Source organism: Chlorocebus sabaeus, chromosome 1, assembly GCF_047675955.1.
Source record: "Chlorocebus sabaeus isolate Y175 chromosome 1, mChlSab1.0.hap1, whole genome shotgun sequence".
Lineage (NCBI taxonomy): Eukaryota > Metazoa > Chordata > Mammalia > Primates > Cercopithecidae > Chlorocebus > Chlorocebus sabaeus.
The window spans coordinates 31,950,470-31,978,114 of record NC_132904.1 but is presented as its reverse complement, the minus strand read 5'-3'; the positions used below and the strand labels follow the sequence as shown (position 1 = coordinate 31,978,114).

Here is a 27,645-nt window from a genome sequence, read left to right as displayed (position 1 = left end):
CGGCGACGTGGCGGGCGCCTGTAGTCCCAGCTACTCGGGAGGCTGAGGCAGGAGAATGGCGTAAACCCAGGAGGCGGAGCTTGCAGTGAGCTGAGATCCGGCCACTGCACTCCAGCCTGGGCGGCAGAGCGAGACCCCGTCTCAAAAAATAAAAAATAAAAAAACCCGACATTCATCCTTCAAGCCTGTGTGTGACGTGATTCTTACGGGATGCTAGACAAGAGCTCAGGATACAGAAAGCTGTCACACTGGCCCTCTGCTCTTGCAAAAAGGCAGAGGGTCCACTGAGCTGGCCAACACTCAAGCTGTCTGCAGACGGCAAGGCTAAAAGGGCACACGGTAACACACCCCCCCTTGTGCTCCTGTGCCTGCCTGTCGGCGTGCTCCGCCTCCCCTCAGGGGTTTGAGCAGTGGTGGCAACCAAATAGGCAAACCACACCCCTGTCACACATCCTGCCAGGGAGATTAGGGAACACTCTTGTTTCACTAATACATATGCTAAAAGCAGAGGTGAAAGAATGATGCCTTGGGAATTTTTTGTTGTTGTTTTTTAGATGAAGTCTCACTCTTATTGCCCAGGCTGGAGTGCAATGCCGTGATCTCAGCTCACTGCAACCTCTGCCTCCCGGGTTCAAGCAATTCTCCTGCTTCAGCCTCCTGAGTAGTTGGGATTACAGGTGCCTGCTACCATGCCCAGCTAATTTTTGTATTTTTAGTAGAGATGGGGTTTCACTATGTTGGCCAGGGTGGTCTCCAACTGCTGACCTCAGGTGATCCGCCCGCCTTGGCCTCCCAAAGTGCTGGGGTTACAGGCGTAAACCACTGCACCGGCCTCAGGAATTTACACAATATTCGAGTATCCACAAAATACTTATTGATTACAAAGTAAAATGTAGTAACTCTTTAGAGAAGAAATCTGGCAGTAACTCCCTAACCAAGCTTATTTGGTTTGAAGTCAAACAGCTTATTTAAAGCTCCTCTTGCATCATTGTCTTTTTTTTTTTTTTTTTTTTTTTTTTTTTTTTAAGACAGTCTCACTCTTGCCTGGGCTGCAGTGCAATGGCAAGATCACAGCTCACTGTAACCTCTGCCTCCCAGGCTCAGGTAATCCTCCTGCTGCAGCCTCCCAAGTAGCTGGTATACAGGCATGCACCAGCACACCCAGCTACTTTTGTATTTTTTGTAGAGACAGGGTTTTGCCAGGTTACCTTGGCTGATCTCGAACTCACGGGCTCAATCAATCCGCCCACCTGGGCCTCCCCAAGTGCTGGGACTACACGCCTGAGCCACCGGGCCCTGCCTGCATCACCGTCTTATATTAGCTTGTACAATGTTGGGAAAGTTACTTAATTTCACTAAGCTTCAATTTCCCATAAAACAGGATTAATAATAATCCATACCCACATCTTAAGGATCTTATGAGGATTGTGACAATTCCACATCAAGCCCTTAGCACAGGACCTAAGACATACATGGTCAATATGTATTGGTTATTCTTACGAGAATCACTCTCAGCTACAGAATAGGTTTAAATCTCCTGTAATCTATTTAGGGAGATAAAATATCCTCTCAGTGGAAGACTTCATGATAAGGCCACAGTCCTGTCTTTCCAGTTTATACTTAAATTGTACTCCTTTCCCAGACCTCCTGGTTTCTAATCATTCAACCTTGCTTTTTGCAGGCCCTTGATCAACGAAACCATTCATCAGTGCCCCAAAGTCCCTCCATATCCATAGCTCAGAAAACTACCTCTCCACACAAAATTGATGATCAAGTACGTTTCTTGAAGCTCTTTCAGGGACACCCCCTAGTGAGGCTGCAGCTTCCAGAGAAGCAGGATTAAACAGCAGCTTTCCTGATTCCATTGCTGTCTCTGGGGAGGGGTATGGCAGGCAATAAAGAGCAGAGTCAAAGATGACTGATAGGGTCAAGCCTCAGAGACAGAGGAAATTATAGTGGGACTTTGTTTCTTTTTAACTTTTTTTATTTGAATTTTTCTTTAGAGACAGAGTCTTGCTCTGTTGCCCAGGCTGGAGCATAGTGGCATGATCGTTCCTTATGATAACCTCGAAATTCTGGGTTCAAGTGATCCTCCCGCCTCAGCCTTTTGAGTAGCTAGGACTACAGGTGCACCACCATGCCTGGCTAATTTTTACTTCATTTTTAATGTTTTAATTTGATTTATGATGTTGACCTAAGAGATGGAAACTAGGGCTGCTCTGGCAAAGACAGGGCTTACAGTTTCCCTCAATGACAGAAGAGAAGGGAAAAATTTTAAACCATATCTTCTTTCCCTGTTCAAATCACTTCTCACACACGTATTCCTTGTATTCTCAGTGAAACTGCAAACTTGACCTTCTTGGATCTTTCTTCTTGATGGTTGGTCTATTTGTAACATAGAGTGTGTGGACTTAACTGACTACATTTCCAGTTAGGCAACCCCAAATTCTGCATCTCCCAACAAGCTAATGAACAAGGCCACCTCAGTGAAGACAGGGTTTCCTGGGTCTCGCCCCAACTGATTCCCTCCATCACCTTATAAAGCAAGTCACTCAATGCCAGGCCTCAGTTTCCTCAACTACAAAAGGATGGCAATGAACTATGTACTCAATAGAACTACAGTCTTTCTACCAGTTGAAATACTTATTTTCTTTTTCTTTTCTTTTTTTTGTTTTCTTTTTTTGAGACAGAATTTTGCTCTTGTCACCCAGGCTGGAGTACACTGGCGCTATCTCAGCTAACTTTAACCTCTGCCTCTTGGGTTCAAGAGATTCTCCTGCCTCAGCCTCCTGAGTAGCTGGGAATACAGGCACACGCCACCATGCCCAGCTAATTTTTGTGTATTTTAGCACAGACGGGGTTTCACCATGTTGGCCAGGCTAGTCTCGAACTCCTGACCTCAGATGATCCGCCTGCCTCAGCCTCCCAAAGTGCTGGGATTACAGGCATGAGTCACCACGCCCTGTGAAATACGTATTGATTTTCTAATGGGATGGGAGTTAGGGTGGAAAATGTGGGGGGATTGTTCATGGGCATATTCTAAGGCATGACTAATTCTAGACAACAAACTCAGAAGGAAGTGGACATAGAGGTGAGGAAGAAGGAAAGAGCTTTTTTTGTTGTTTTTTTGAGACAAGGTCTCGCTATGGTGTCCAAGGCTGGTCTTGAGCTCCTGGCTTCAAGCAATCCTCCCACCTCAGCCTTCCAAAGTGCTGAAGATTCCTTCTTAAGTGTAGAATTTACTCCAATTCATCTTACAACCAAACTGCCTTTGATTTTCAAATCTTGTCCCGATTTTAGAATTGAGATAGAAATAGTGTCTTTTTTTTTTGGGTGGGGGGAAGGAAAGGAATATGTAAATTACTAATTGGAACTTCGGAATGGGCATTTTTTAAGTAGCATGCATATTTATTCATCAATAAATATGCATTTAGAGCCTAATATAGTGTCAAGCATAATACTAAATGCTGCAAATACGAGAGTAAATTTAATACAACCCCTGTCTTTACAGAACCTAAGACCTTTATGAGGAAGTAATTTATGAGGAAAAGAGGCAGACACCCAACTAATTGTAATGCAATAGGATAGTGTTAAACGTAATAGAAATTGGAATAAAGCACCAGAGGACAAATGAAAAGGAATTGATTTTGCCTAAGGCAGTTTGCATAATGTCATGATAGATGTAATACTTTATTTGGATCTTGAAGGATGAGTAGGATCCGGGCAAAGAATAAAAGGAACATTTTTATTTAAAACGAGACCACGGCTGGAGGCTGGAGGCTGAGGCAGGAGAATCGCTTTAATCCGGGAGGCAGAGGTTGCAGTGAGCCGAGATCACACCACTGCACTCAAGCCTGAGCGACAGAGCGAGACTGTCTCAAAAAACAAACAAACAAACAAACAATCAAAAAACGGGAGACCAACAATGCTCATTCTAGAGTTTGACACTACCTAGATCAGACTTGAAGCAGTTTGGTTATGAATCATTTGAGAGATCCCGAAACGTTCACAGAGCTGGAAGTGTATTTTCAGTAGGAAAGAAGACATTCTTCAGATAGTATCATCAACTGCACAAATTCTTTAAAGATTTATTTACATATATCAAAGCATCACATTGTACCCCATATATGTATGCAACTATTTGTCAATTAAAAATAGTATAATAAAAAATGTAATCATGTTATTTGTAGACATGTAACATTTGAAAATAAATATAATTGTACTGATTTAGAGTGAACTAAGGAAATTTCATTTAAATGGCAAAGGAACATATGGTGACAGAGTAATATTACTAAAAATACTCACTAGAATTTTTCCTTAATATCTTTCTCTGATTTATGTGACATAAACAAACTACATAATGGTGTGAGGGACTATAAAGGTTTTATTGCCACTTGTTTGGTATTGCCTGCCTAAGTCACTCTGAGTGCCAGTTGTGGGTATCTCAAACTAAGTGCCATAAAACATTTATAGCATGCCACTCCATTTCCTATACTTTTCACAGAGACAGAACTTTAGCGCTCACAAAAGTACTTATAAATATAATAGCTAGTTGTGAAAACTTTTTAATTTAGATCCCACATTTCCAGTTTGCAGGAAGAAAAATAAATGTAATGAAGAATTACGGTACTTCTCTGCAGGAACTCAGATTAGTTGGCAAATTCCTTTTCCAAGAAAAACCACTTTTCAAAGATATCCTCGGTAAATGCATTTTGTAATTAACATAAAATTGGCAAAGTCGCTGTGCCTACACGTTTGAATTCATTTGTAAATAACGACTACTCACTTCCTTGCTTACCCACCCGGGGACCAGGCTCCAAGCATCACAGGTGCAGAAAAACTTGCAAAAAGGAATGAATAGGAACAAAAGGATGTAGGCGCCAGGAGGAAAACAGGATCTTCCAGAACAAAATTAATCTCGCAAGGCATAGCAGATCCAACACCAGATATTATAAAAGTTTAAACTTTTTCAATGGTCATCAGAGATAATGTATCAAGTTTATTAGGTCTTTCACTGCGGCTGTCTGATTTGCTTAAACCTTTACGTTAGGCTTATCTTGAGGGATAGATTTCTGTGCTAAGCACATAATAGGTGTTAAACCAATATTGATTTTTAAAAGGAGGTGGTCATTAAATCGAAACTTTACTGTTATTTTAACCTTTAAATTTACGGCTCAAGGGCCAAACGATGATTTGTACGATTCCCTAGTTTCACTACTCATGTGTTATTACAAGAAATACAAGTCTGCTATGCAACAGAAGAACCGCAAATAGTCATTAAATTACCGCACACCAAACAGCTTGGAAATCAGATAGGAAATGTTTGGAGAGAGAGTCCTGCTTAAGTTCCAAATCTCAAACAAAACCCCTCAACATCAGAGTGCATAGTGAGTTTAAATTTATTGTAATTAAAGTCATCCAGATGGCAGTTGGATTAATCAGTGAAGAGGTGGTTGTCTATCTTGGGATAGAAGATTCTGAAACCCAGAGTGAGAAAAATCCTCAAGGTGGGGGTGGGGACAGTTAATAAGAGCCCTTGGGAAAGGCCCTTTCAGCGAGGATTGGAAAATAATACGTTTGAATTTGAATCTTTTTGAATATAAATCTCCCCTAACAGCAGGAAAAGGCTCCTCTAGCTCAGCAAGCTTTGGGGAGGGAGTAAGCGGAACTGTAAAAGAGCCCGCTCAGCTGTTTCTGGATTGGGGCGCAGAGAAAGAAATCGCGATCAGAGAACTGAGTACTGGAGTCCCTCAAAATAACCCGAAGGGTCAAATAGTGAGCTCCAAGCAAAGCATTGACCCGGCTACCCCTGCGCAGCGCCCTACGCTGGGTTCCGCTCCACTTCCCCTCCCCCGCGCAGGGCGATAGCCAGGCGCGGTCCCTTCCCACGCGGGACGCAGCGAGTGCGGACACCTCCCTTCGGGGCTGCGAAGGGCGGGAAGTCTGCGGTTCGCGGGCTCCGGCCGGCGGGCGCCTCTCGGAGTCCCTGAAGTCGGCCAGGCCTGCGCCTCCTCGGCCTCAGCTGTCCCTCGCGAAGCGTCCGGCGGCAACGGAGGCCTCGCGGCCGCCCGCCCGCCCCGCGAGCGGCAAGCGCGGGGCTCAGAGGGGAGGCGGGGCGAGGCCGCGGGGCGGAGGGGGGCGGGAGGTGCATCCTGGGAAATCCACCAACATGGGGCGCAGCGGCCGCCGCCGCCGCCGTCGCCGCGAGTCCTGGCCGCGGGTGCCTCCGCTTCCCTGACGCCCAGCTGGGGCCTCGCCGCCCGCCGCGGCCCGGGTCCTTGCGTCCCAGACTCGACAGCGCGCCCTTCTCCCGCCTGCTCGCAGGGGCCATGTGAGGAGGCAGCTCCCTCCGCCGCCGCCGCCGCCTCCTCTTCCTCCCCCGCCCCCTCTCCCTGCCCGCCCCCCTCACACGGAGCCCTGGAGGATCCCCCGCTGCTGCCCGCCCTCCCTACGCCACCCCCACGATGGACAGGAACTACGCGACCTCTGGCTTCACCGAGCCGCCGCCGCCGCCCGCGCCCCCCGCCGCCCCCGCCCCCGCCAGCGCCGCAGCGCAGCCCCCCGCCCCAGCCTGGGCCTACGAACCCCGAGCCGCCGCCGCCGCCGCCAGCAGCAGCTGCAGCAGCGGCAGCTGCAGCAGCGGCAGCAGCCCCAGCCTCAAGGCCAGGTAGGGAGGGTGGGCGGCGGGGTCGCGGTGGACCAGGAAAGGCCGGGGATGCGTTTGGGGCCTTCGCTCCGTTGCAGCGCCGCCCAGAGGTCTGGGCCGGGCGGGGAGCCCTCCGCTAGCCCTCGCCCAGCTCGGGGGAGGCGGCTGATGACTCCTACGGGGTGGTCGCGGGTGGGTGGGGGCACCCAGTGCAGGATTCGTGCCTGGGGACGGCGGGTGAAGGGAGACCTGGGCGGGAGTCGTGGGGCTCCGTCACCTCTCGGGTCCTGGGCTCTCACATGGTGAAGTTTGGGCTCGTGGCTGAACTCGGGATCTGGGAGACCCAAGATTGGCGCCGGGGGTCCGAAGGGGGCGCCGGAGAGTTTGGGGCAGTGGCGATCCATTGTATTGGAACCTGGGTGGCCGACAATGCAGTCTTGGGGACCCCGGCGTGTGAGGGTTGCGGAGGCGGGAGAGGAGTAGTCGCGGAGCCGCGTCCCGGAGACACTGGAGGACCCAGGAGGGCTGGGCTACGGGAGAACCCCCGGGGCGCAGGGCAGAAGAGGGGGCCCGGCAGGGCGCGAACGCGGCTCCAGGGCCGGGTGACATATGTCTGCGCTGGTGGCCAAGATTTAGGCGATTTCTCTTCCACTCGTTCAAAGTTGCTCTTTGGTTTCCTCCCCTTTTAACAACAGCAGGAAGTAAGGAATCTTTCTGTGCCTCGGGGTGACAGAGAGTTGGGAAGAAATGGGGCGAGGGTTGGGGTGGGGGTAGTGAAGGCCATAAAGGTTGAAGAACCAAAGCATGCTTCTCCATCTCGGCCTCTAAAGTCCGGGTGCATTATGTAGCGCGAGGTTCAAGAGTTCATCTTTCCTGCAGCATGACCAAGGGAATCTAAAACGTTGACTCCTACTTGATATTTAAGCTCGCGGGAAATGTGTAGTATAGTAGTGCCACACTGTGAAACGGTCCCATTTGAATGATAACTGGAAGGCGTGGTCTGGTTTGGAGGATTGGTGAGCGGGGTGTTTTAAAGCCACCTCTCCCGAACAATACAGAATCTGGTAGGTGCAGCTTCTGATTACATTGACCAGGGAATCCTGGGTTGCTAATGACTTCATCCTCAGCTACCAACAGGAAGCTTCGTGGCTTTATGATCTCATCAGATTTCTTCATTATTTTTCACGACAGAAGTGAACTTTTGTTTTAAGTTTATACATTACCGTGTTCCAGGTTATCTTCTTTGTTTTTATGAAAGTTCCACGTTCATGATTGAGCATATAAGTGTGAAGAGTAGCTGGTCTTTGTCTTAGATTGTCCATTGGGATGATTGTGAAAGAATGAGAAAAATTTGCTTCAAGAATAGGGATATAAGCTTTCTCAGAAAATTTTAGGCCCTTTGTTTGAAAGACGTGGGAGTTAACAAAAATAATGTGATGTGCCAGTTTGGAGCTAAGTAATTAAATGCTGAAACCTTTCAGAAATAGCCATAATTTTGTGTTACATACAAGTAAGCCATTTTAAGGAGTTTTATGAAAGACGGTTGGCACTTCACCCGTTATTTCTTTTTGATGGTAATTTGACTATCCTTTTTCAAGTAGCTTTTTGCATTGACTAGGATAATTTACAAATTAAAATTACTTTCTCATCATTGAACAGCATGATAGGTATTTGTGCCACATTTTTTATGTTTTAAATGAAAAATATTTCATTAGGTAAATGAAACTGAAATACTACCTAGTTACTTCTTTTGGTAGAATAGTTCTGAGGCAAGAAACTAAAATCTACTTGTCATATTTTCCAAATTTATTTATCAGAGTAACACGGAATGACTTCCCAAACACACTTGAAAACAGTAAGTAGATTCACTTGGCATACATAATCTAAAGGAGATTTATTTTCTGTTTACTGGAAGTTATTGAATCTTAAATGTTACCCCCCATGCCCTCTCCCCCTGCTTTTTTAAAAAATAAGGGGGGCGGGAATCAGCTAAAATACAGCATAGAAAATGCAGGTTTACCCCCCTCCCCCGCCAACCTGCTTTGTTAACATCTTGTATTGGGATCAGGCCATCTGTACAGAGTTACACACACTTCTGAATTATACCTCATTTTATTCCTCAAACTGTGCAAATATTCCTCTTTGATTTCAGTTATATCAACAATAGCAAATCTGAAATATGCCCTGTAAGTCTAAATATTCTACATTTCAGAAGCTTATTTATATTTTTATACCATTTTAAAAAGCTTTTTCATAATGCACGTATCAGTTGAATGTTTTTGTTCCCCTTTGTGGCAGTTTCTTCTGAAGGTGCAAATGAGTACTAGTTGTGATGATGTAATATGGATGCTTATCCGTAAAGAATTAGCCTGTCTGACACCTTGTTTCCTGTAACCTATTCAGAAGCTGACAGATGGTAATGACATTCAGTTGTTGCCGACAGGGATCTAACATCCTACTTTATGCCTTCTTGGTCTTGAAATACATCATTTTCATCAGTTTATAGGAAAGTACATGATAAAGAGCTTTTCATGAGTTTGAAACAATACTTTTTTTGAATACAACAGCTCTATTAGTTATTAGGTAGTTTTATGGTACTAACAGTTGAAAAATAGAGTGGGAAACTCGAGCATTTTACCTTAAATAGGGCTTACAGAGAGATTTGTGAATATTTCTTAGAGAGTACTTGCTAGGTACTTGGAAAGTGCAGGAATAAGGACTGGCCATATAAATCTTCATTTATTTGTGCTCTTTTCAGTTAGTTTTAGGAACTAAATGAACGAACATGTCCTTTGCTGAACACCATGCAGTTGGAAATACCTTTTGGGGTGCAGTTTTGGATGTTGTAAATACCTTTGCGTGGCTTGGGAAATAAGAAGGTCATCAGGAGTCTGCAGATCCACTGTCCCATTCTGTACTTGATACTTTATCTTGTTCACAACAGGAAGAGGCAGGCTGTTTTATGGTGATAATCGATGTGTTCGTATTTGAATATGCACCAGAAAGGGAATGGAAATATTTTGCATTTAAATAGTTTTATTTGTTTATTATTTATTTATTTATTTATTTACTTTTGCGATGGAATTTCACTCTTGTTGCCCAGGCTGGAGTGCATTGGCGTGATCTCAGCTCACTGCAACCTCTGCCTCCTGGGTTCAAGCAATTCTGCTTCAGCCTCCTGAGTAGCTGGGATTACAGGCGCCTGCCACCACACTTGGCTAATTTTTGCATTTTTAGTAGAGTTGGGGTTTCACCACATTGGCCAGGATGGTAATTTTTGTATTTTTAGTAGAGGTGGAGTTTCACTACATTGGCCAGGCTGGTCTCGAACTCCTGACCTCAGGTGATCCGGCCATTTTGGCCCCCTAAAGTGCTGGGATTAGGTGTAAGCCACTGTGCCCGGCCTGTTTTTCACCTTTCTAACTTGAAATGATTTTTGGCACCTATTTTTAGAATTCCTAATGCAATTTTTTTTTAGTAGGATGTATAATGAGTATGATAAATACTCCTCTGAAAAACCAAAGTAATGATTAGCTCTTCTAAAACCTGTCAGTTTCTATATGATGGACATTTGTTTGATACATTTCAAATCTAGAGTTTTCCTCAAGGTTTTTGGAAAAAGGCCTTAAAGATCATAATTTGTAAGGAGTAAGAACAATCTCAAGTTAATGAAAGTTTATTTCAGACAAACTTCCACTGTTAGAGTTCAGAGAGTTTTTTCCCATGGAAACCATGTTGTAAGTAATAGTAGCTGTCATTTACCTCATGAGCAACTAATTTGTGCTAGCTGTTTTAAGTCACATATACATACACACATTCATTTATCAAAATTCATTATAAAAATCCTTTGAGGTAGGCATTCTTTTTACCATCCTTTTATGGATGAGGAAACTGAGGGATAGAGACATGAAGTAATTTATACCTACAGCTACATAGCTAGTAAATAGTGGAGCTGTGATTGAAAACTGGGCATTGTGGATCTGGAGCCTGCGTGATGGCCAGTGTAACTACACTGCTTTATTGTAAGATAGTGGAATGCTGTAATCCACCTATATGTGAAATGAGCTTCTGTGAGCTGTCCTGGAAACCTAAGCATCATTAATATCCTTATTTCAGTGTTCTTTGTCACTGTTGACCATTTCCTAGTTGAAATATATTCCTTTTCACTTCCATAGCACTGCACTTGCCTGGTTTTCCTCCTACTTTTCTGGCCCACTGCTTTTTCCTGTTCTTCACTGGTGTTTACTCCTCTTCTAATCTCTGCATGTTACTGTTTCCTCAGGGCTTGGGATTGGTAAATTTCTTGTTCATTCCTTGCTTTCTCCTAAGGACTCACATCCATGTCCATGCTTTTAAATACTATCTCAGTGGAGATGCCCATGTTTGAGCAGACTCTTCTAAGGTCCTCAGACTCTTCTGAGAACCTGATCACATAACCAACTACCTCTTTGAGCTTTTACTTGAGCTTAATGATACGCTTTCCCAACCCATCACACCTCTGCTTCTCTAGTGAGGCCCATCTCAGTAAGTCATTAAGTCATACCTCTGTCCACCTAGTTGCCCTCAGATGGTGGGAGTTGTGTGCTTGGTCACTAAGACCTACTGCTTTTGAATCTAATGTCTTGAAACTCTCTGCTTCTTTTGTATCCACTGCTCCAGCTGATCCAAGCCACCCTTATTTTTCACTTGGACAACTGCTGTAGCTTCCTAATTTAGTCATCTTGGACCTTTTCTTTCCTCCCTTCAATTCATTCTTCTTAAACCATCCAGAGTGATTTTTAAAAACACACATCTACAAGTTTGCTCTTGGTCCTTTGCTTAAAGCCTTTCCATGGGTACTCCTACATATTAAGGTCACGTTTTTAAACATCCGTAATATGGTCAGGAGTGGTGTCTCATGCCTGTAATCCCAGCACTTTGGGAGGCTGAGGTGGGAGTATTGCTTGAGCCCAGGTGTTTGAGACCAGCCTATGCGATGTGATGAAACCCTAGCTCTACAAAAAATAAATAGAAAAAATTAGCCAAGCATGGTGGCTTGCGCCTGTGGTCCTAGCTACTCTGGAGGCTAAGGCGGGAGGATGGCTTGAGCCTGGGAGGTGGAAGTTGCAGTGAGCTGTGATGGTGCCACTGCACTTCAGCCTGAGCGACAGAGGGAGAACCTGTCTCTCTCTCTCTTTCTCTGTCTCACACACACACACAGACACATACACACAGACACACACACACACACAAACTGTAATGTGCTCTGTATGGCTCTGCATTTACTGACCTATTTTTTTTTAAATTTATTTTCTTTTTTATTCTTGAGACACGATCTAACTCTGCCGCCTAGGTTGGAGTAGAGTGGTATGAACACAGCTTACTGTAGCCTCGACCTCCTGGACTCAAGTGATCCTCCCAAGTAGCTGGGACTACAGGCATGTGCCACCACACCTGGCTAATTTTTAAATTTTTTCTAGAGATGAGGTCTTGCTATGTTGACCAGACTGGTCCGAAACTCCTGGCCTCAAGCAGTCTTCCTGCCTTAGCCTCCCAGGAGTGAGCCACCATGCCTAGCACTGGCCCATATTAAATTCTTTGAATCATCCTAAATTCCTTCTTACCTTAAAGTTTTCATTCATCGCCTTTACCTTCACCTAGATAACTCTCACCCTATCCCCACCTTACACCCTGACTTAAGGTATCTCATGTGAGAAACCTGCAGTATTTTCAACCCTCACTCCTTGTTGCTTTGTGCAATGGTGTATGTTTTCACAGAATATTTTATTTTACTTTCATATTCTTAGAAATATACCTATGTATTGTCTATGTAATATGTGTCTTCTTCAGAATGGAGGTTATTTGAGGAACCCTATCTGTTTTGCTGTTATATTTGTAGTACTTAGTATTTACTTTAATCCATGGTATATAGTTGGTGCTTAATACATGCTTATATCATGAAAGCCAGAACTCCGCTTCAGTGTGGGAATTGGAAGCCGCTTTCTTCCTGCTGCAGCCTCTACTGCCATTCCCCCTCTACCCTGTAATTGGGACCAAGATGAAGGGTAAGTTTGTGATTATCTTTGGTTAGCAGCGTGGGGATATGAGCTACTACTTGTTTCTTCCTTTCCTTGCTATATTCTCTGGAACAATGAGTAGTAAAATATGTCTACCAAAACACAGCTTTATTTCATTCATTAAACAAATATTTGAGTACCTACAATTGTTAAGGCAGTGTTGCCTGTATTTCCTTGAGTTACTATATTTCTGCAGTGAAAGCTTGAGAAATCAAGTGACAAGCATGCAATCACTCATTAAAATGTAGTGACCGTCTCTGAGTTTCTGTTTCTCAGCTAAGTTCTGGTGCCGCAAAAATGAAGAAAACACTGTCTTGCCTCTTAAAGAACTTGTGATCTGGAGGGTGACAGGGCAATGCACTTGCTTCCTCTCTGCTTGGCTTCTAAATGTTGAAGTGCTCAGAAACTTGGAGTTCTGTCCTTTTTTCTTCTCTTTCCACTGACCCTAGGTGTAGTTGCCGTATATATGAGATGACTTTCAAATTTATATCTCTGGATTCTTATCTAGCATCTGACATCTTTATTTGAATATTGAATAGGTGTTTCCAAAATGACACGTCCAAAACATGATTGTCACCCTGTCAACCTGGGCCTCCTCTAGCCTTCCCCACCTCAGTAATTATTATCACCATTTACTCCATTACTTATGTCCAGAAGGTTAGAGCCATCCATGATTCATTTCATTCCTTCCCATATCGAGTCCCTCAGCAAATCCTGTTGGTTCAGTCTCCATATCTGTAATTTCCTGCATGGATTATTGCAGTTGCCTCCTGTTGCTTTTCTTGCTTCCTTTTAGGCCTTCTATAATTTATTAAGTATGCAACAGCCAGAATTAACTTTTCAAAAGTATAAGTCAGGTAATGTCATTACCCTGCTTAGAACCTTCCAGTGTTAATCAGTAACATCCAATGACTTGGTCGGGTGTGGTGACTCATACCTGTAATCCCAGCACTTTGGGAGACTGAGGCAGACAGATCACTTGAGGCCGGGAGTTTGAAACCAGCCTGGCCAACATGGCGAAACGCTGTCTCTACTAAAAATACAAAAATCAGCTGGGCATGGTGGCAGGCGCCTGTAGTCCCAGCTACTCAGGAGACTGAGGCAGGAGACTAGCTTGAACCCAGGAGGCGGAGATTGCAGTGAGCCAAGATGGCGCCTCTGCACTCCAGCCTGGGTGACAGAGCAAGACGACTCCTTAAAGAAAAAAAAAAAAGAAAAGAAGAAAGAAAGAAAAATCCAATGACTTATCGTGGCCTACAAAGCCCTGCATGATCTAAGCCTCAGCTAATTTATCCAACTTCGTGTCATTCCCCTCCCACCACCATCCTTCAGCCATACTGGCTTTACTTCTGTTCCTGAAACATGCTAAGATTATTTCTGTCTTAGGACTTTTGCACTAGCTGTTCTCTTTAACTGAAGTTTTCTTTGCAGGTCTTTGCTTTGCTGCTTCTGCTTTTGCTGATAGTTAGGTCTTTTCCCACATGTTACCTTCTCAGAAAGGCTTTCTCTGGCTGCCATGTCTAAAGTAACTGCACATCACTGACACATGATAATTTTACTTCTTCAGAGCATTCTCACTGTCTGGAGTAATTTTGTTGATTTATATGTATCATTTATTACCACCCTTTCCCAATACCACTAACCATCACTGATAGAATGCATGTTCCATGAGAACAGGAACATCTTTGTCTTGTTCACATCTGTACAAGGCAGGTTAGTATAGTAGTTGATAACATAAGCTCTGGAGTCAGAATGTTTGAATTTATATTTTGACTCCGCCACTTGCAGTACGATCTTAGACAAGTTTCTTAACCTCTCTGTGCCTCAGTTTCCTTATGTAAAATGAGGACACTTTTCGAATTCTTGAAGATTAAATGGAAAAACTTAGAAAAGTATTTAGAGTGATGTCTAGCATATAGAATAGCATATAGATTATTAACTTTATTGTCAGCACTTAGAACAATGTCTGACGCATTGTGTCAGACATGCAATGAATGAATGAAATAACTATGAAGTTATGAATGATAACTATGAAGTTATGAATGAAATAACTATGCTATTAATACTTGTCAGACTATTTTCAAGGGGTACAAAAATACTTCAGGGGAAATAGTGGGAAAATTATATTGAGTTCAAGGGGGATCATGGTAGCATTTGTCAGGTAGATTGCATACAAACTGATCTGAATTATTGCTAATGTTGCATAGTGGAATAAGGGATTAGTACAAAGAAGGGACTTCCAAGAACAAGTGTTCCAAGAGGGAGGAAATGGAATCTGCTAGGCCAGTTATGGACTGGGCCTTGAACTGGCATAGCATCACTTCTGCCAGTGTGTTGGTCAAAGCAGTTCCTGGTCCATTACAGAATCGTCATGGGAGGGAAACTACACCAAGGTGTGATTCATTGGGGAGCTCAGCGGAGTAACACTGTATCATAGAGCATTGGTACTAGATTGTAGAGGGCTTCTCATGACAGATCATGGAGTTTAGTCTCTCCACTGTAAAGGATAGGGAGTGGCCAGGTGTGGTGACTTGTGCCCATAATCCCGCACTTTGGGATGCCAAGATGGGCTGATGGCTTGAGCTCGGGAGTTTGAGACCAGCCTGGGCAACATGGTGAAACCCCGTCTCTACAAAAATACAAAAATTAGCCTGGCATGGTGGCATGCGCCTGTGGTCCCAGCTACTCAGGAGGCTGAGGTGGGAGGATCGCTCGAGCCTGGGAGGTGGAGGCTACAGTCAGCCACGATCGTGCCACTGCACTTACGCGTGGGCAAAGGGAGTGAGACCTGTCTCAAAAAAATGACAAAAAAACCCACACAAAATCTCTGTTCTTGTGGAGTTTACATTCTTGGGTGAAGGAGGTGGGCAAGCAAATAACTGAGAAAATGTTCTCCTGGAGGAAGTGCACTTCCCTGTGATCTGAGGAAGCAGCAAGTGCAAATGTCCCGAGGCAAGAACAAGCCTGGCAGTTCCCTTCCCTGGCAGGATCTTACTGTAGCTCAGTGGTACTTCAGAACCACCTGGAGAGCTTGTTGAAACATAGGTTGCTGGGCCCAACTCCAGAGTTTCTGAATCCATAGGTCTTGGGTGGAGCTTAAGAATTTGCATTTCTAACAAGTTCGTAGGTAATTCTTATGCTGCTCGTCCAGTGAGGAGATTTTGAGAACCACTGATCTGGATCTCATCAGTGTTGGCTTCTTGACATTCTTATCTCTCCTTAAATATTGTCTCTTTACAAAGACCTTCCTTGACCAACAGATCTAAAGTCCCACCAGGTTTCCTTTGTTCTAACACTTCTGTTTTCCCCACAGTATTTGTCCTTAGCTGCCAAGACCAGAGAGCTGAGTTTAGGAGTCTGACTGGATATTTGTATAGAGACAACAGTGGAATCTCAGAGATAAGGTCTTTGGGGGTGAAGAATGAAAGTCTGAGAACTGAGCCTTTGCCGTTGTAGGTAATAGTGTCTCTTACATGCCTACTATGTGCTGAGCACTGGCCTAATAATTTTATAGTGTTATTTCATTTAACTTCTCACAATAATTCTAGAATATAGGTACTATTGTTAGCCCATTTTATAGACAAGGAAACTCAAGCAAAGAGAGAATTATTAATTTGTCCAGCATCACTGCTAGTAAGTGGCAGAGGCAAGATTGGAACCCAGGAGGTATAACTTCAGAAACTGTGCTATTAATCATAAGCTTTCAGGGAAAAATCCTTTTGGGAAGTTGAGGGTATGGGATTAAATAGAATTGGCAAATGAAGTCAGAAAGAGGTTTAATGATAGAATACTTTGAAGAAGGATGTTGGGTCTTTGTGATTTAACATTGATGCTGGGAGGTTATATTTTCCATTTTTAAAAAAATTAGAATCATTTTCCCAGAGCGTACTTTTGCTAAAAGTTTTTGGAGAAAACGTGGGGACATGGGCTTATACCAAATTGAATAGTTGCCATAGGGATGGGTAGTTCAGAGATTTTAACTGACCTGAAGCACCTCATATTCTAGACACTGTTCTGGGGGCTTGGGATACATGTGAGAACAAAATCAAGATCCTGAGGCGAATGGGGTGAGACAGTTGATTAAAAAATGAACATAACTGTACATTATCTAGTATGTTGGGAGGTGATACCAGGAAAAGAAAAGCAGAATAAGGAAGAATGGAATGTGGATGGGGGAGGCATTTCTGATTTACAAACAAGGTGGACTGGGGAGGCTCATTGAAATGATATTTGAACAATGACTTGAAAGTGCTAACTTTTGAAATGAGAAGAAAAAATGTTACATTGGGAAACAGAGTGCTTCAGTAAGTTTTTTATTTGTTTGTTTGTGAGACACAGTCTTGCTGTGTCGCCCAGGCTGGAGTGCAGTGGCGCGATCTCAGTCCACTGCAACTGCAACCTCCACCCCTGGGATCAAGCAATTCTCCTGCCTCAGCCTCCTGAGTAGTCGGGATTACAGATGCCCACCACCACACCCAGCTAATTTTTGTATTTTTAGTAGAGATGGTGTTTCACTGTGTTGGGCAGGCTGCTCTGGAACTCCTGACCTCAAGTGATCCACCCGCCTCGGCCTCCCAAAGTGCTGGGATTACAGGGATGAGCCACCATGCCCGGCCCCAATAAGTTTCTTTTGCCCCTAGTTGAAATGAGACTAAAAGTTTTGTAAAAAAAAATTACCTGTTCCTTGGGTTAACTTGCTTACAGGAAATCTTATTTCTTTGTTTAATGTTTATCCCTGTTGCTGCTTCTGGTGTTTTAATTTCAGCCACATGCTAGGTGACTTTCTGTTACTAGGCTGCTACTAACACAGTTTCCTTACATTGACTCAGGCCAATCTAGCCGGGGCTTTCCAGTCTAGGCCTTTCTGCAGTCAAGGCAAGAGTAAGCATTTCTTTTTTTCTTTTTTTGGGGGGGTGGGGTGGGAAAGAGTCTTGCTATGTCACCCAGGCTGGAGTGCAGTGGTGTGATCTCAGTTCACTGCAACCTCCAACTCCCAGGTTCAAGTGATTCTCCTGCCTTGGCCTCTTGGGTAGTTGGGATTACAGGCATGCACCACCACGCTTGGCTAATTTTTGTGTTTTTAGTAGAGACAAGGTTTCACCATGCTGGCCAGGCTGGTCTCTAACTCCTGACCTCGTGATCCACCCACCTTGGCCTCCCAAAGTGCTGGGATTACAGGTGTGAGCCACCGCGCCCAGCCAGTAGTAAGCATTTCTTAATGTGCTAGCAGTGAATATGAATACGTGTATGGATGTTGTATAATATGAAGAGGTAAATGAGAGGATGTGGGCCTGGTTTCAGTATATCCACTCGTTTTGCTTTTTTTTTTTTTTTTTTTTTTTTTTTTTTTTTTTTTTTGCAGAACCATCTTCTCTTTTATCTTTGAATGAAACACACTGTTTTTTCACTGTTCCTTGAATGGTGTTAGGAATGCTCTTATCTACGGCCTTTGTGCTTTTTCCTGTGCCAGGACCACTTTTTCCTGAGATAATCTGCATAAGTTCCTCATGTTGATCAGTGGCCTCTCCTTGGTACCCTCAAAAGAATGGTATGCACCCCCATCACCGTCAACCCTGCTTAAGGTTTCTTCATAACGTTTATCAATCATTGATATAAATACTTCTCTGTTCTTGTTTATTGTAGTCTCTGTCCTTTAGCTTGGGTGTTTTTTGACAGTAGAACTTCAGCTGTGTTTCCCCCCACTTGCCTGGCATATAATAAGTGTTAAGTGAATATTGATTTAATAAAGAATATGTTTAATGGGGAATATTCTGCTTTTACTTGTCTAATATTTCAGAGTTTAAATTTGGCCTCTCTAAGTTAAAGACTCTTTAGGGATCCTTACCGTGTAGCTTCTCCTATGTTGCTAGGCATGTAGGCATTTATGGGGTGTAACTAAACGTAAAATAATGAAATTTTCATATGGCCTAATGCCATCATTCTCATTACTGTGTGATCACTGATCCTGTTTAAGTAACTTGAGACCAGATTTGTCTGACCCAGTGAAGCAAACACAAATATGTGGATAAGCTAAAATACTTTTGCTTGGATCTGCTTAGATCAGATGGCTTAACATTTTAAAACATTTCTCATGTTGAGCAAAACTGCAAGATGAACACTACTCTGGTAAAGCAGCTGGTACTATTTTCACTTAAACAGACATTAAACTACTTCAAGTCAGAGTTTGATTTGGCCAGAGCCACAAGGCACTGGTGGAATGAGGCCAGAGTAAAAGTGTGAACCATTTGGAAGGATGGGAATTAAGTAGAACTGTGCCTATGCGGAAAACCCCAACTCCTCAAGAAACCCAAAACTTAGAGATGGTCTTTTGCTATTTGTTAATACCTTTGTATTACTTTTTTTTAAACAGCAGGTTTTTGACTCAAATCTGATCCTCTAACATGGTAATGATTAAAATTGTTTCTAAGACTCCTAAGTTGTGGGTTTTTTTGTTTTTTTTTTTTTGAGACGGGGTCTTGCCCTGTCACCCAGGCTGGAATGCAGTGGTGCCATATCGGCTCACTGCAACCTCCGCCTCCCAGGTTCAAGCGATTCTCCTGCCCCAGCCTCCCAAGTAGCTGGGATTACAGGCGCACGCCACTACACCCAGCTAACTTTTGTATTTTCAGTAGAGATGGGGTTTCACTATGTTGGTCAGGCTGGTCTCGAACTCTTGACCTCGTGATCCGCCAGCCTCGGCCTCCCAAAGTGCTGGGATTACAGGTGTGACCCACCACGCCCAGCCCTAAGTTGTGTTTTAATAAGGCATAGAAGTTGAAGATTCCAAACTTGCTTTAAAAAGCTAATCTAGTATACCAGCTAATTAACCTTGATCTACTGGGCTGCCTTTTAAGAAGGTCATGTTAGCACCATCCTCATAGATATCAAGCATACTTCACAGTATGTCTACTATTTGCTCTTAATAGATATGCTTAGTAGGGGAAATTTAAAAGATAGTAAACTTGTGTGTTATGACATTTGATTAATATGTTATAAAATCTTTTTTAGTGCATAAAGTGCATAACTTGTATTAAAATATATACGTCTCTAAAATTCATTATAATTTCTTTAACCTTTGTTGTGAATTCATAGTGCAGAACAAGAATTAGCCACCTTCAAGTTGATTTTCTCTACTATAAAAAAGACTATTTTTTAGTTTTTAGTTTTTTTTTTTTTTAAGTTAAAAAAAATTGGGGCTGGGCATGGTGGCTCACACCTGTAATCCCAGCACTTTGGGAGGTTGAGGTAGGTGGATCACCTGAGGTCAGGAGTTCAAGACCAGCCTGACTAATATGGTGAAACCCTGTCTCTACTAAAAATACAAAATTAGCCAGGTGTGGTGGCGCATACCTGTAATCCCAGGTACTTGGGAGGCTGAGGCAGGAGAATCGCTCGAACCTGGGAGGCAGAGGTTGCAGTGAGCCGAGATCGCACCACTGCACTCCAGCCAGGGCAACAAGAGCAAAACTCCGTTTTTTAAGAGACAGGGTCTTATCCTGTCATCTAGGCTAGAGTGCAGTGGCTCACTGCAACCTGAAGCTTCTGGGCTCAAGCGATCCTCCCACCTCAGCCTCCCAAGTAGCTAGGACTACAGGTGTGTGCCACCATGCCTGGCTAAATTCGGGTTTGTTTTTGTTTTTGTTCATTGTAGAGATGGGGTCTTGCTATTTTCTCAGGGTAGTCTCAAACTTCTGGGCTTAAGTGACCCTCCTGCCTGACCCTTCCAAAGTGCTGGGATTATCAACATGAGCCACTGCACCTGGCCAACAACACTTTTATAGAAAATTTCAAACCAAACAAATTTAAAGAGAAAAGTATAATGAACCCCTGAGTATCCATTACCCACCTTCAACAATTTTAGCACATGGTGGGTCTTTCATGTATATCCCTACATACTTTCTCTCCCTACTCCCATGTATCATTTCAAAGCAAATTTCAGGCTATGTACCTCTTTCAACCGTAGTATGAAAGAGAACTCTGAAAGACAAATACTTAATTTTTTTTTTTTTTTTTTTTTGAGACCGAGTGTTGCTCTGTCGCCCAGGCTGGAGTGCAATCGCACGATCTCGGCTCACTATAAGCTCCATCTCCCGGGTTCACGCCATTCTCCTGCCTCAGCCTCCTGAGTAGCTGGGACTACAGGCGCACACCACCACGCCTGGCTGATTTTTGTTGTATTTTTTAGTAGAGACAGGGTTTCACCATGTTAGCCAGGATGGTCTCGATCTCCTGACCTCATGATCCGCCTGCCTCGATCCCCCAAAGTGCTGGGATTACAGGCGTGAGCCACTGCGCCCAGCCAGACTTAAATTTTTTTTGACATAACTATAATAGGTAGGATATTTTAAGGCAATCTGTACATATTTTATTGGTTTTAGTACTTGAAGTCAATCTTCTAATTTTATAGTACAATTGAAATAGTATAAGTAGTATAGTACAGTTACAACAGGATAAAATACTACCGGTTTTATTATTAAGTCTTTGGCTTACAAATTTGTGGAATTTTCTCAGGAAAACAGAAGCATCAAACTTTTTAAGCTTGTAGATGATTTCAGATTACTTTTCTAAAAGTTTGTAAGAAAAGAATAGCACATTGAGTCGCTTTGGGAGGCCAAGGCAGGCATGGATCTCTTGAGCCCAGGAGTTTGAGACCAGTTTGGGCAACATAGGGAGACCCTCGTCTCTACAAAAAATGTATAATTAGCTGAGCATGGTGGCATGCACCTGGAATCCCAGCTACTCAGGTAGCTGAGGCAGGAGAATCACTTGAGCCCAGGAAGTCAAGGCTGCAGTGAACCATGATCACCACTTTACTCCAGCCTGGGCAGCAAAATGAGACACTTTCTCAAAAGAAAAGAAAAGCATTACAAAAAAATATTGAAATATTGGAAATGGGGAAAACTTGGGACCTAAAAATCTTGTCTTTGTTTGGAAGAAAGATTGATAATGCAAATGATGACAGAAATAGAAAAGGAAGATGATGAAATGCAATTTTGGAGTTGTCCAATCCAGGCCTTGATGGCTGTTATCATGGATGTAGCCAAGCATATGCCATATCACCGTCACATTTCATTATTTCCCTGTGAAACAGCAGACAGAAATTCTTAGCTGCCTTGACTTTGGCAGTATTTTTCTTGCGCATGTGTTACAAATGCCAACATCTGTCTCTTTTTGTTGTGAATACTGTTTGGAACTGATATATAAGTTTTTTAACATACTCTGCCACCCCACTAGATAGGAAATTCCATACTACTAATTTGACCTTGCTTAGTGAAAACAAACATCTTCTGCTTAACCAAGTTGAGTGTATCATTTGTACAAAATAAAATAGGATTTTTGGTAAAGATCATTAATGATGTATATGGCCAAATAATATTTCATTGCATAGACACAGCACATTTTGTTTATCTGAACTCTTTTGATGGACATTTGGGTTGTTTCTACTTTTTGCTTATTGCAAATAATGCTGCTGTGGACATCTGCATGTAAGACTTTGTATGAACATGTTTCCTGGGTAGATATCTGGGAGTGGAACTGTTGCAAATTTATGTTTAACATTTTGAGGAATTGCCAAATTTCTCTCTCCTAAATTGGCTGTACCATTCTATATTCCCATCAGAAATATATGGGCCAGGCGCAGTGTCTCACGCCTATAATCCCAGCACTTTGGGAGTCTGAGATGGGTGGATCACATGAGGTCAGAAGTTCAAGACCAACCTGGCCAACAGGGCGAAACCTCATCTCTACAAAAAATATAAGAATTAGCTGGGCGTGGTGGTACATGCCTGTAGTCCCAGCTACTTGGGAGGCTGAGGCAGGGGAATCACTTGAACCCAGGAAGTGGAGGTTGAAGTGAGCTGAGATCGTGCCACTGCACTCCAGCCTGGGCAGCACAGCAAGACTCCATCTCAGAAAATGAAAAGAAATACGTGGATGTTCCAATTTCCCCATGTCTGTGCCACACTTGTGATTGTCTTATTTATTTATTGCTCATTCATTTCTTGAAAAGTTTAGCATGTTTGACTCATCTGTCTCTTCTACCTCTATTTTCTCTAAAATTGGGTTCAAGGAAGGGAAGTATCTTTTATCAACAGCTTTATCGATTTGATATTTTCACTGAATTTTTTTTGAAACTAAAAGACGATGTGAGATTATTCAGCAGTTGGTAGCCAAGTTCATTAAACTCTGGGTCCTTTTTTTTTGAGTCAGAGTTTCGTTCTTGTGGCCCAGGCTGGAGGGCAGTGGCAGAGTCTTGGCTCACTGCAACCTCTGCCTCCCAGGTTCAAGCAGTTCTCCTGCCTCAGCATCCCAAGTAGCTGGGACTACAGACACACACCACCATGCCTGGCCAGTTTTTTTGTATTTTTAGTAGAGATGAGGTTGGTCAGGCTGGTCTTGAACTCCTGATCTCAGGTGATCCACCCACCTCGGCCTCCCAAAGTTCTGGGATTACAGGTGTGAGCCACTGCACTTGTCCTAAACTCTAGATCCTTTAACATTTATTTTAAAAGCAATTTCTCTTGAAACTTGGAGCTACTTGGGTAGTCATGTGTATATGGGGGGCTGTGGTCATGACATTATAAGGTGTATTTTGATTTTAGGATTCCCTTGGTATTGATTTTAGTTTGGAAACTAAGGTAAGTTGTGTAGTGGGTAGCTATGTTTAAAAAATGTAATTTAGACACTCCCATGCTTAAAAATCCGTTGGTTTTCCATTGCAGTTGGAATGAAATCCAGACTCGTTGTGCCCACAAGGTTTTCCATGTCTGACCCTTAACTACTACCTTTCCACGGATCTCCTACTGCTCACCCACTTCCCTTAGTACACTCACAATATGCTGGTGTTCTTTCAGCTTCTCTGTGTTCCAGACTCTTCCCAATTCAGGCCTTTTCCTAACTGTTATTTCTCTTCCTTTGGTTTGGGGCAGGGCTTGCTTAAGATCCCTTCTTCAGGAGGCATTGCTGATCACTGTGTCCTCTTTCTCCCATAACGTCTATATTTAGACTTTTTTCTTCTTTATTCATTTGATAGAGTTTATAATTGTTTTATTAGTTGGTTTCCTTTTATTTAACCACCCCGCCTCACAACTAAACTGTCAGCTCTTCAAAGACTTATCCTGTCTTTTATTATATCCCCAGTGCCTTGCTTATTGCCTGGTACATAACATCTAATATTTGTTGAATAAATTAATTTACCCTGCTCTGCCATATATTTGTTTTATTCTATTTTGTAAAATTGGCTGGACACTTGTATACTGTTTAATCCCCCATAGTTAACAACAGGTCATGATGGCAGGAACTTTGTCATTGTGTATATCTTTCACTCATGCCTTTTGCATGCATATACTCAGTAAAGACATACAGACTTAAGGTGAAATTTTCCCTTGAAAATAACATTGAGCATGTTGAAATGGATATGGTAGAAATGTTCTGCAGCTACACTGCCAATATAGTGAGAAATTTTAAACAAAAACTTTAAGATCAAAGGTAAATAGAGTAAAACTCAGAATGGACATTTTAGATCTAGGCCATAAATTAGGATTTACAGGCACTTTCTTCTTCCTGTTCCCTGCCTTTTCCTACCTCCCTCATGCCACTGTTATAACTGCTTTCTTGTTCCAGTTGGCTTTTTCTGTTTTGGTCCTAGCCTTCTGGTCCACAGAACTTTGTAGTGCAAGGGGTTGTGGGAGGAGATAGTACAATGTAATAATTGTACAGGTAATGTATATGTAATATATGTGTCATAGCTATGCTTGATTTATTATTACTGTCTCCTCAAACAGTTTCTCTGTCTAACCTTATTGCAGCAGTTAGTCCTCCTTTCTTGAAACTTAAGTTCCTTTAATTTTTGGAGACATTCCTGGTTTTCTTCTCAAGTTTTTAGTTAAACTTTCTTATTCTTTCTTATGGTTTCCTCTTCCTCTACCTGTCTCTTAAATCTGCATCTCAGGTAATTGAGTTTAAAAGTACCAAGTTATGACACGGACACAGGGAAGGGAACAACACACACCAGGGCCTGTTGCGGGGGGTGGGGAAAGAGGGGCGGGAACTTAGAGGATGGGTCAGTAGGTGCAGCAAACCACTATGGCATATGTATACCTATGTAAGAAGCCTGTACGTTCTGCACATGTATCCCATTATTTTTTAGAAGAAATAAAAAAATTAAAAAGTACCAAGTTATGAATGATTACTCGTTGTCTTTAAATAAGATAGAATTGATCCCTATGATATGGTTTGGCTCTGTGTCCCCACCCAAATCTCATCTCAAATTGTAATCCCCATGTGTCAAGGGAGGGACCTGGTAGGAGGTGATTGGCCTATGGGGGTGGGGTTCTCCCATACTGTTCTCATGGTAGTGAGAGAGTTCTCCTGGGATCTGATGGTTTAAAAGTGGCAGTTTCCACTGTACTTGCTCTTTCTCTGCTGCTGCCTTGTGAAGACATGCCTTGCTTCCCCTTCCCCTTCTGCCATGATTGTAAGTTTCCTGAGGCCTCTTCAGCTATGTTGAACTGTGAGTTAGTTAAACCTCTCCTTTACAAATTACCCAGTCTCAGGTCGTTCTTTATAGCAGTGTGAAAATGGACCAAAACAGACAGTTGATACCGGGAGTAGGGCACTGCAATAAAGATAACCTGAAAATGTGGAAGTGACTTTGGAATTGGGTACCAGGCAGATGTTGGAACAGTTTGGAGGGCTCAGAAGAAGACAGGAAGATGTGGGAAAGTTTGGAACTTCCTAGAGACTTGTTGAATGGTTTTGACCAAAATGTTGATAGTGATATGGACAATGAAGTCCAGGCTGAGGTGGTCTCAGGGAGATGAGAAACTTGCTGGGAACTGGAGCCAAGGTCACTATTGCTTTACTTTAGCAAAGAGACTGGCAGCATTTTGCCCTGACCTAGAGATCTCTAGAACTTTGAACTTGAGAGAGATGATTTAGGGTATCTGGCGGAAGAAATTTCTAAGCAGCGAAACATTCAAGATGTGACCTGGCTGATCCTGAAGGTGTTCAGTCATTGCATTCACAAAGAGATTATCTGAAACTGGAACTTTTATTTAAAGGGAAGCAGAGCATAAAAGTTTGGAAAATTTGCAGCCTAACTGTGGTAGAAAAGAAAAACCCATTTTCTAATGAGAAATTCAAGCAAGCTACACAAATTTGCATGAGTAGTGAGGAGCTGAATGTTAATAGCCAAGACGATGGAGGAAAATGTCTCCAGGCCTTTTCAGAGATCTTCACGGCAGCCCCTCCCATCACAAGCCTGGAGGCCTAGGAGGAAAAAATGGTTTTGTGGGACCAGTCTGCTGCCCTGTTCAGCCTCAGGACACGGCACCCTGTGTCCCAGTTGCTCCAGCGCCAACCATGGCTAAAAGAAAGCAAGGTACGGCTCAGGCCATTGCTTCAGAGGGTGCAAGCCCAAGCACTGGCAGCTTCCATGTGTCGTTGGGCCTGCGAGTGTTCAGAAGACAAGAGTTGAGGTTTGGGAACCTCCAGCTAGATTTCAGAGGATGTATGGAAATGCCTGGATGTTCAGGCAGAAGTCTGCTGCAGGAGCAGAGCCCTCATAGAGAGAACCTGTGCTAGGGTGGTGCAGAAGGGAAATGTAAGGTTGGAGCTGTGACACAGAGTCCCTACTGGGACACTGCCTAGTGGAGCTGTGAGAAAAGGGCAACCGTCCTCTAGACCCCAGAAAGGTAGATCTTCTGAAAGCTTGCACCACACACTTGGGGAAGCCACAGGCACTTGATGCCAACCTGTGAAAGCTGCAGTGGCTGTACACCACAGAGCCACAGGGGTGAAGTTGCCCAAGGCTGTGGGAGCCCACCCCTTGCATCATTGTGCCCTGGATGTGAGACATGGAGTCAAAGGAGATTTTGGAGCTTCACTATTTAATAACTGCCCTATTGGGTTTTGAACCTGCATAGGGGCCCTGGCCCCTTTGTTTTGGCTCATTTCTCCCATTTGGAATGGAAGCATTTACCTAATGCCTGTACCCCCATTGTATCTTGGAAGTAACTAACTAGCTTTGATTTTACAGGCTCGTAGTCAGAAGGGACTTACCTTGTCTCAGATGAGACTTTGGTCTTGGACTTTTGCGTTAATGCTGCAATGAGTTAAAACTTTGGGGGACTGTTGGGAAGGCGTGATTAGTTTTGAAATGTGAAAAGGGCATGAGATTTGGGAGGGGGCAGAGGCAGAATGGTATGGTTTGGATCTGTGCCCCCCCCCCCCCATCTCATCTCAAATTGTAATCCCCATGTGTCAAGGGAGACCTCATGGAAGGTGACTGGCTCGTGGGGTTTCCACCATGCTGTTCTCACGATAGTAAAGTTCTCACGACATCTGACAATTTAAAAGTGGCAGTTTCCCTTGTGCTCACTCACTCTCCTGCCACCTTGTGAAGACATGCCTGGCTTCCCCTTCACCTTCTGCCATGATTGTAAGTTTCCTGAGGCCTCTCCAGTCATGCTGAACTGTAAGTCGATTAAACCTCTTTTCTTTATAAATTACCTAGTTTCAGGTCATTCTTTATAGCAGTGTGAAAATGGACTAATACACCCTATATTAGTATTATTACTCATTTATTTCTGTGATATCCTAAGTGGAAGAGGGAAGAGTGGTACTTCAGTTGAGTTGCAAGGAATTTTGAGTTGCAGATAAATAACATCCTTGAGAAGCAGGAAATTAATATTATTGGTCATATGTGTAAAGCAGTGTCCCTATAATTTCTGTCCTTAGCCCACTTCTGATGTGACTCACTTTTGGACATTTTCATTCACTTCCATGACTTCAAAAAACACTTAATTTGTAATGATCCCCAATTTTTTATTTCCAGCTCAGATTTCTCTTCTGAGTCCGAAGTAGGAATATTCATTACCCCTCTTTCAATAATTTCTCACAGTATGTCTCTTTTTAACACCCCAAACTCAGTGCTTTCAAAAT

At 43.3% G+C, this 27,645-nt stretch overlaps 1 protein-coding gene across 1 annotated transcript in view; it reads left to right on the top strand.

Moving 5' to 3' along the window:
* Positions 1–6,369: 6,369 nt before the first annotated feature.
* QSER1 (glutamine and serine rich 1) overlaps positions 6,370–27,645 on the top strand; it is an 84,592-nt gene continuing 63,316 nt past the window's right edge. Inside the window, exon 1 of the mRNA XM_008002673.3 lies at positions 6,370–6,667. Coding sequence (XP_008000864.3) covers positions 6,465–6,667 — 203 coding nt within the window. The 5' untranslated portion in view covers positions 6,370–6,464. The remainder of the gene's footprint in view (positions 6,668–27,645) is intronic.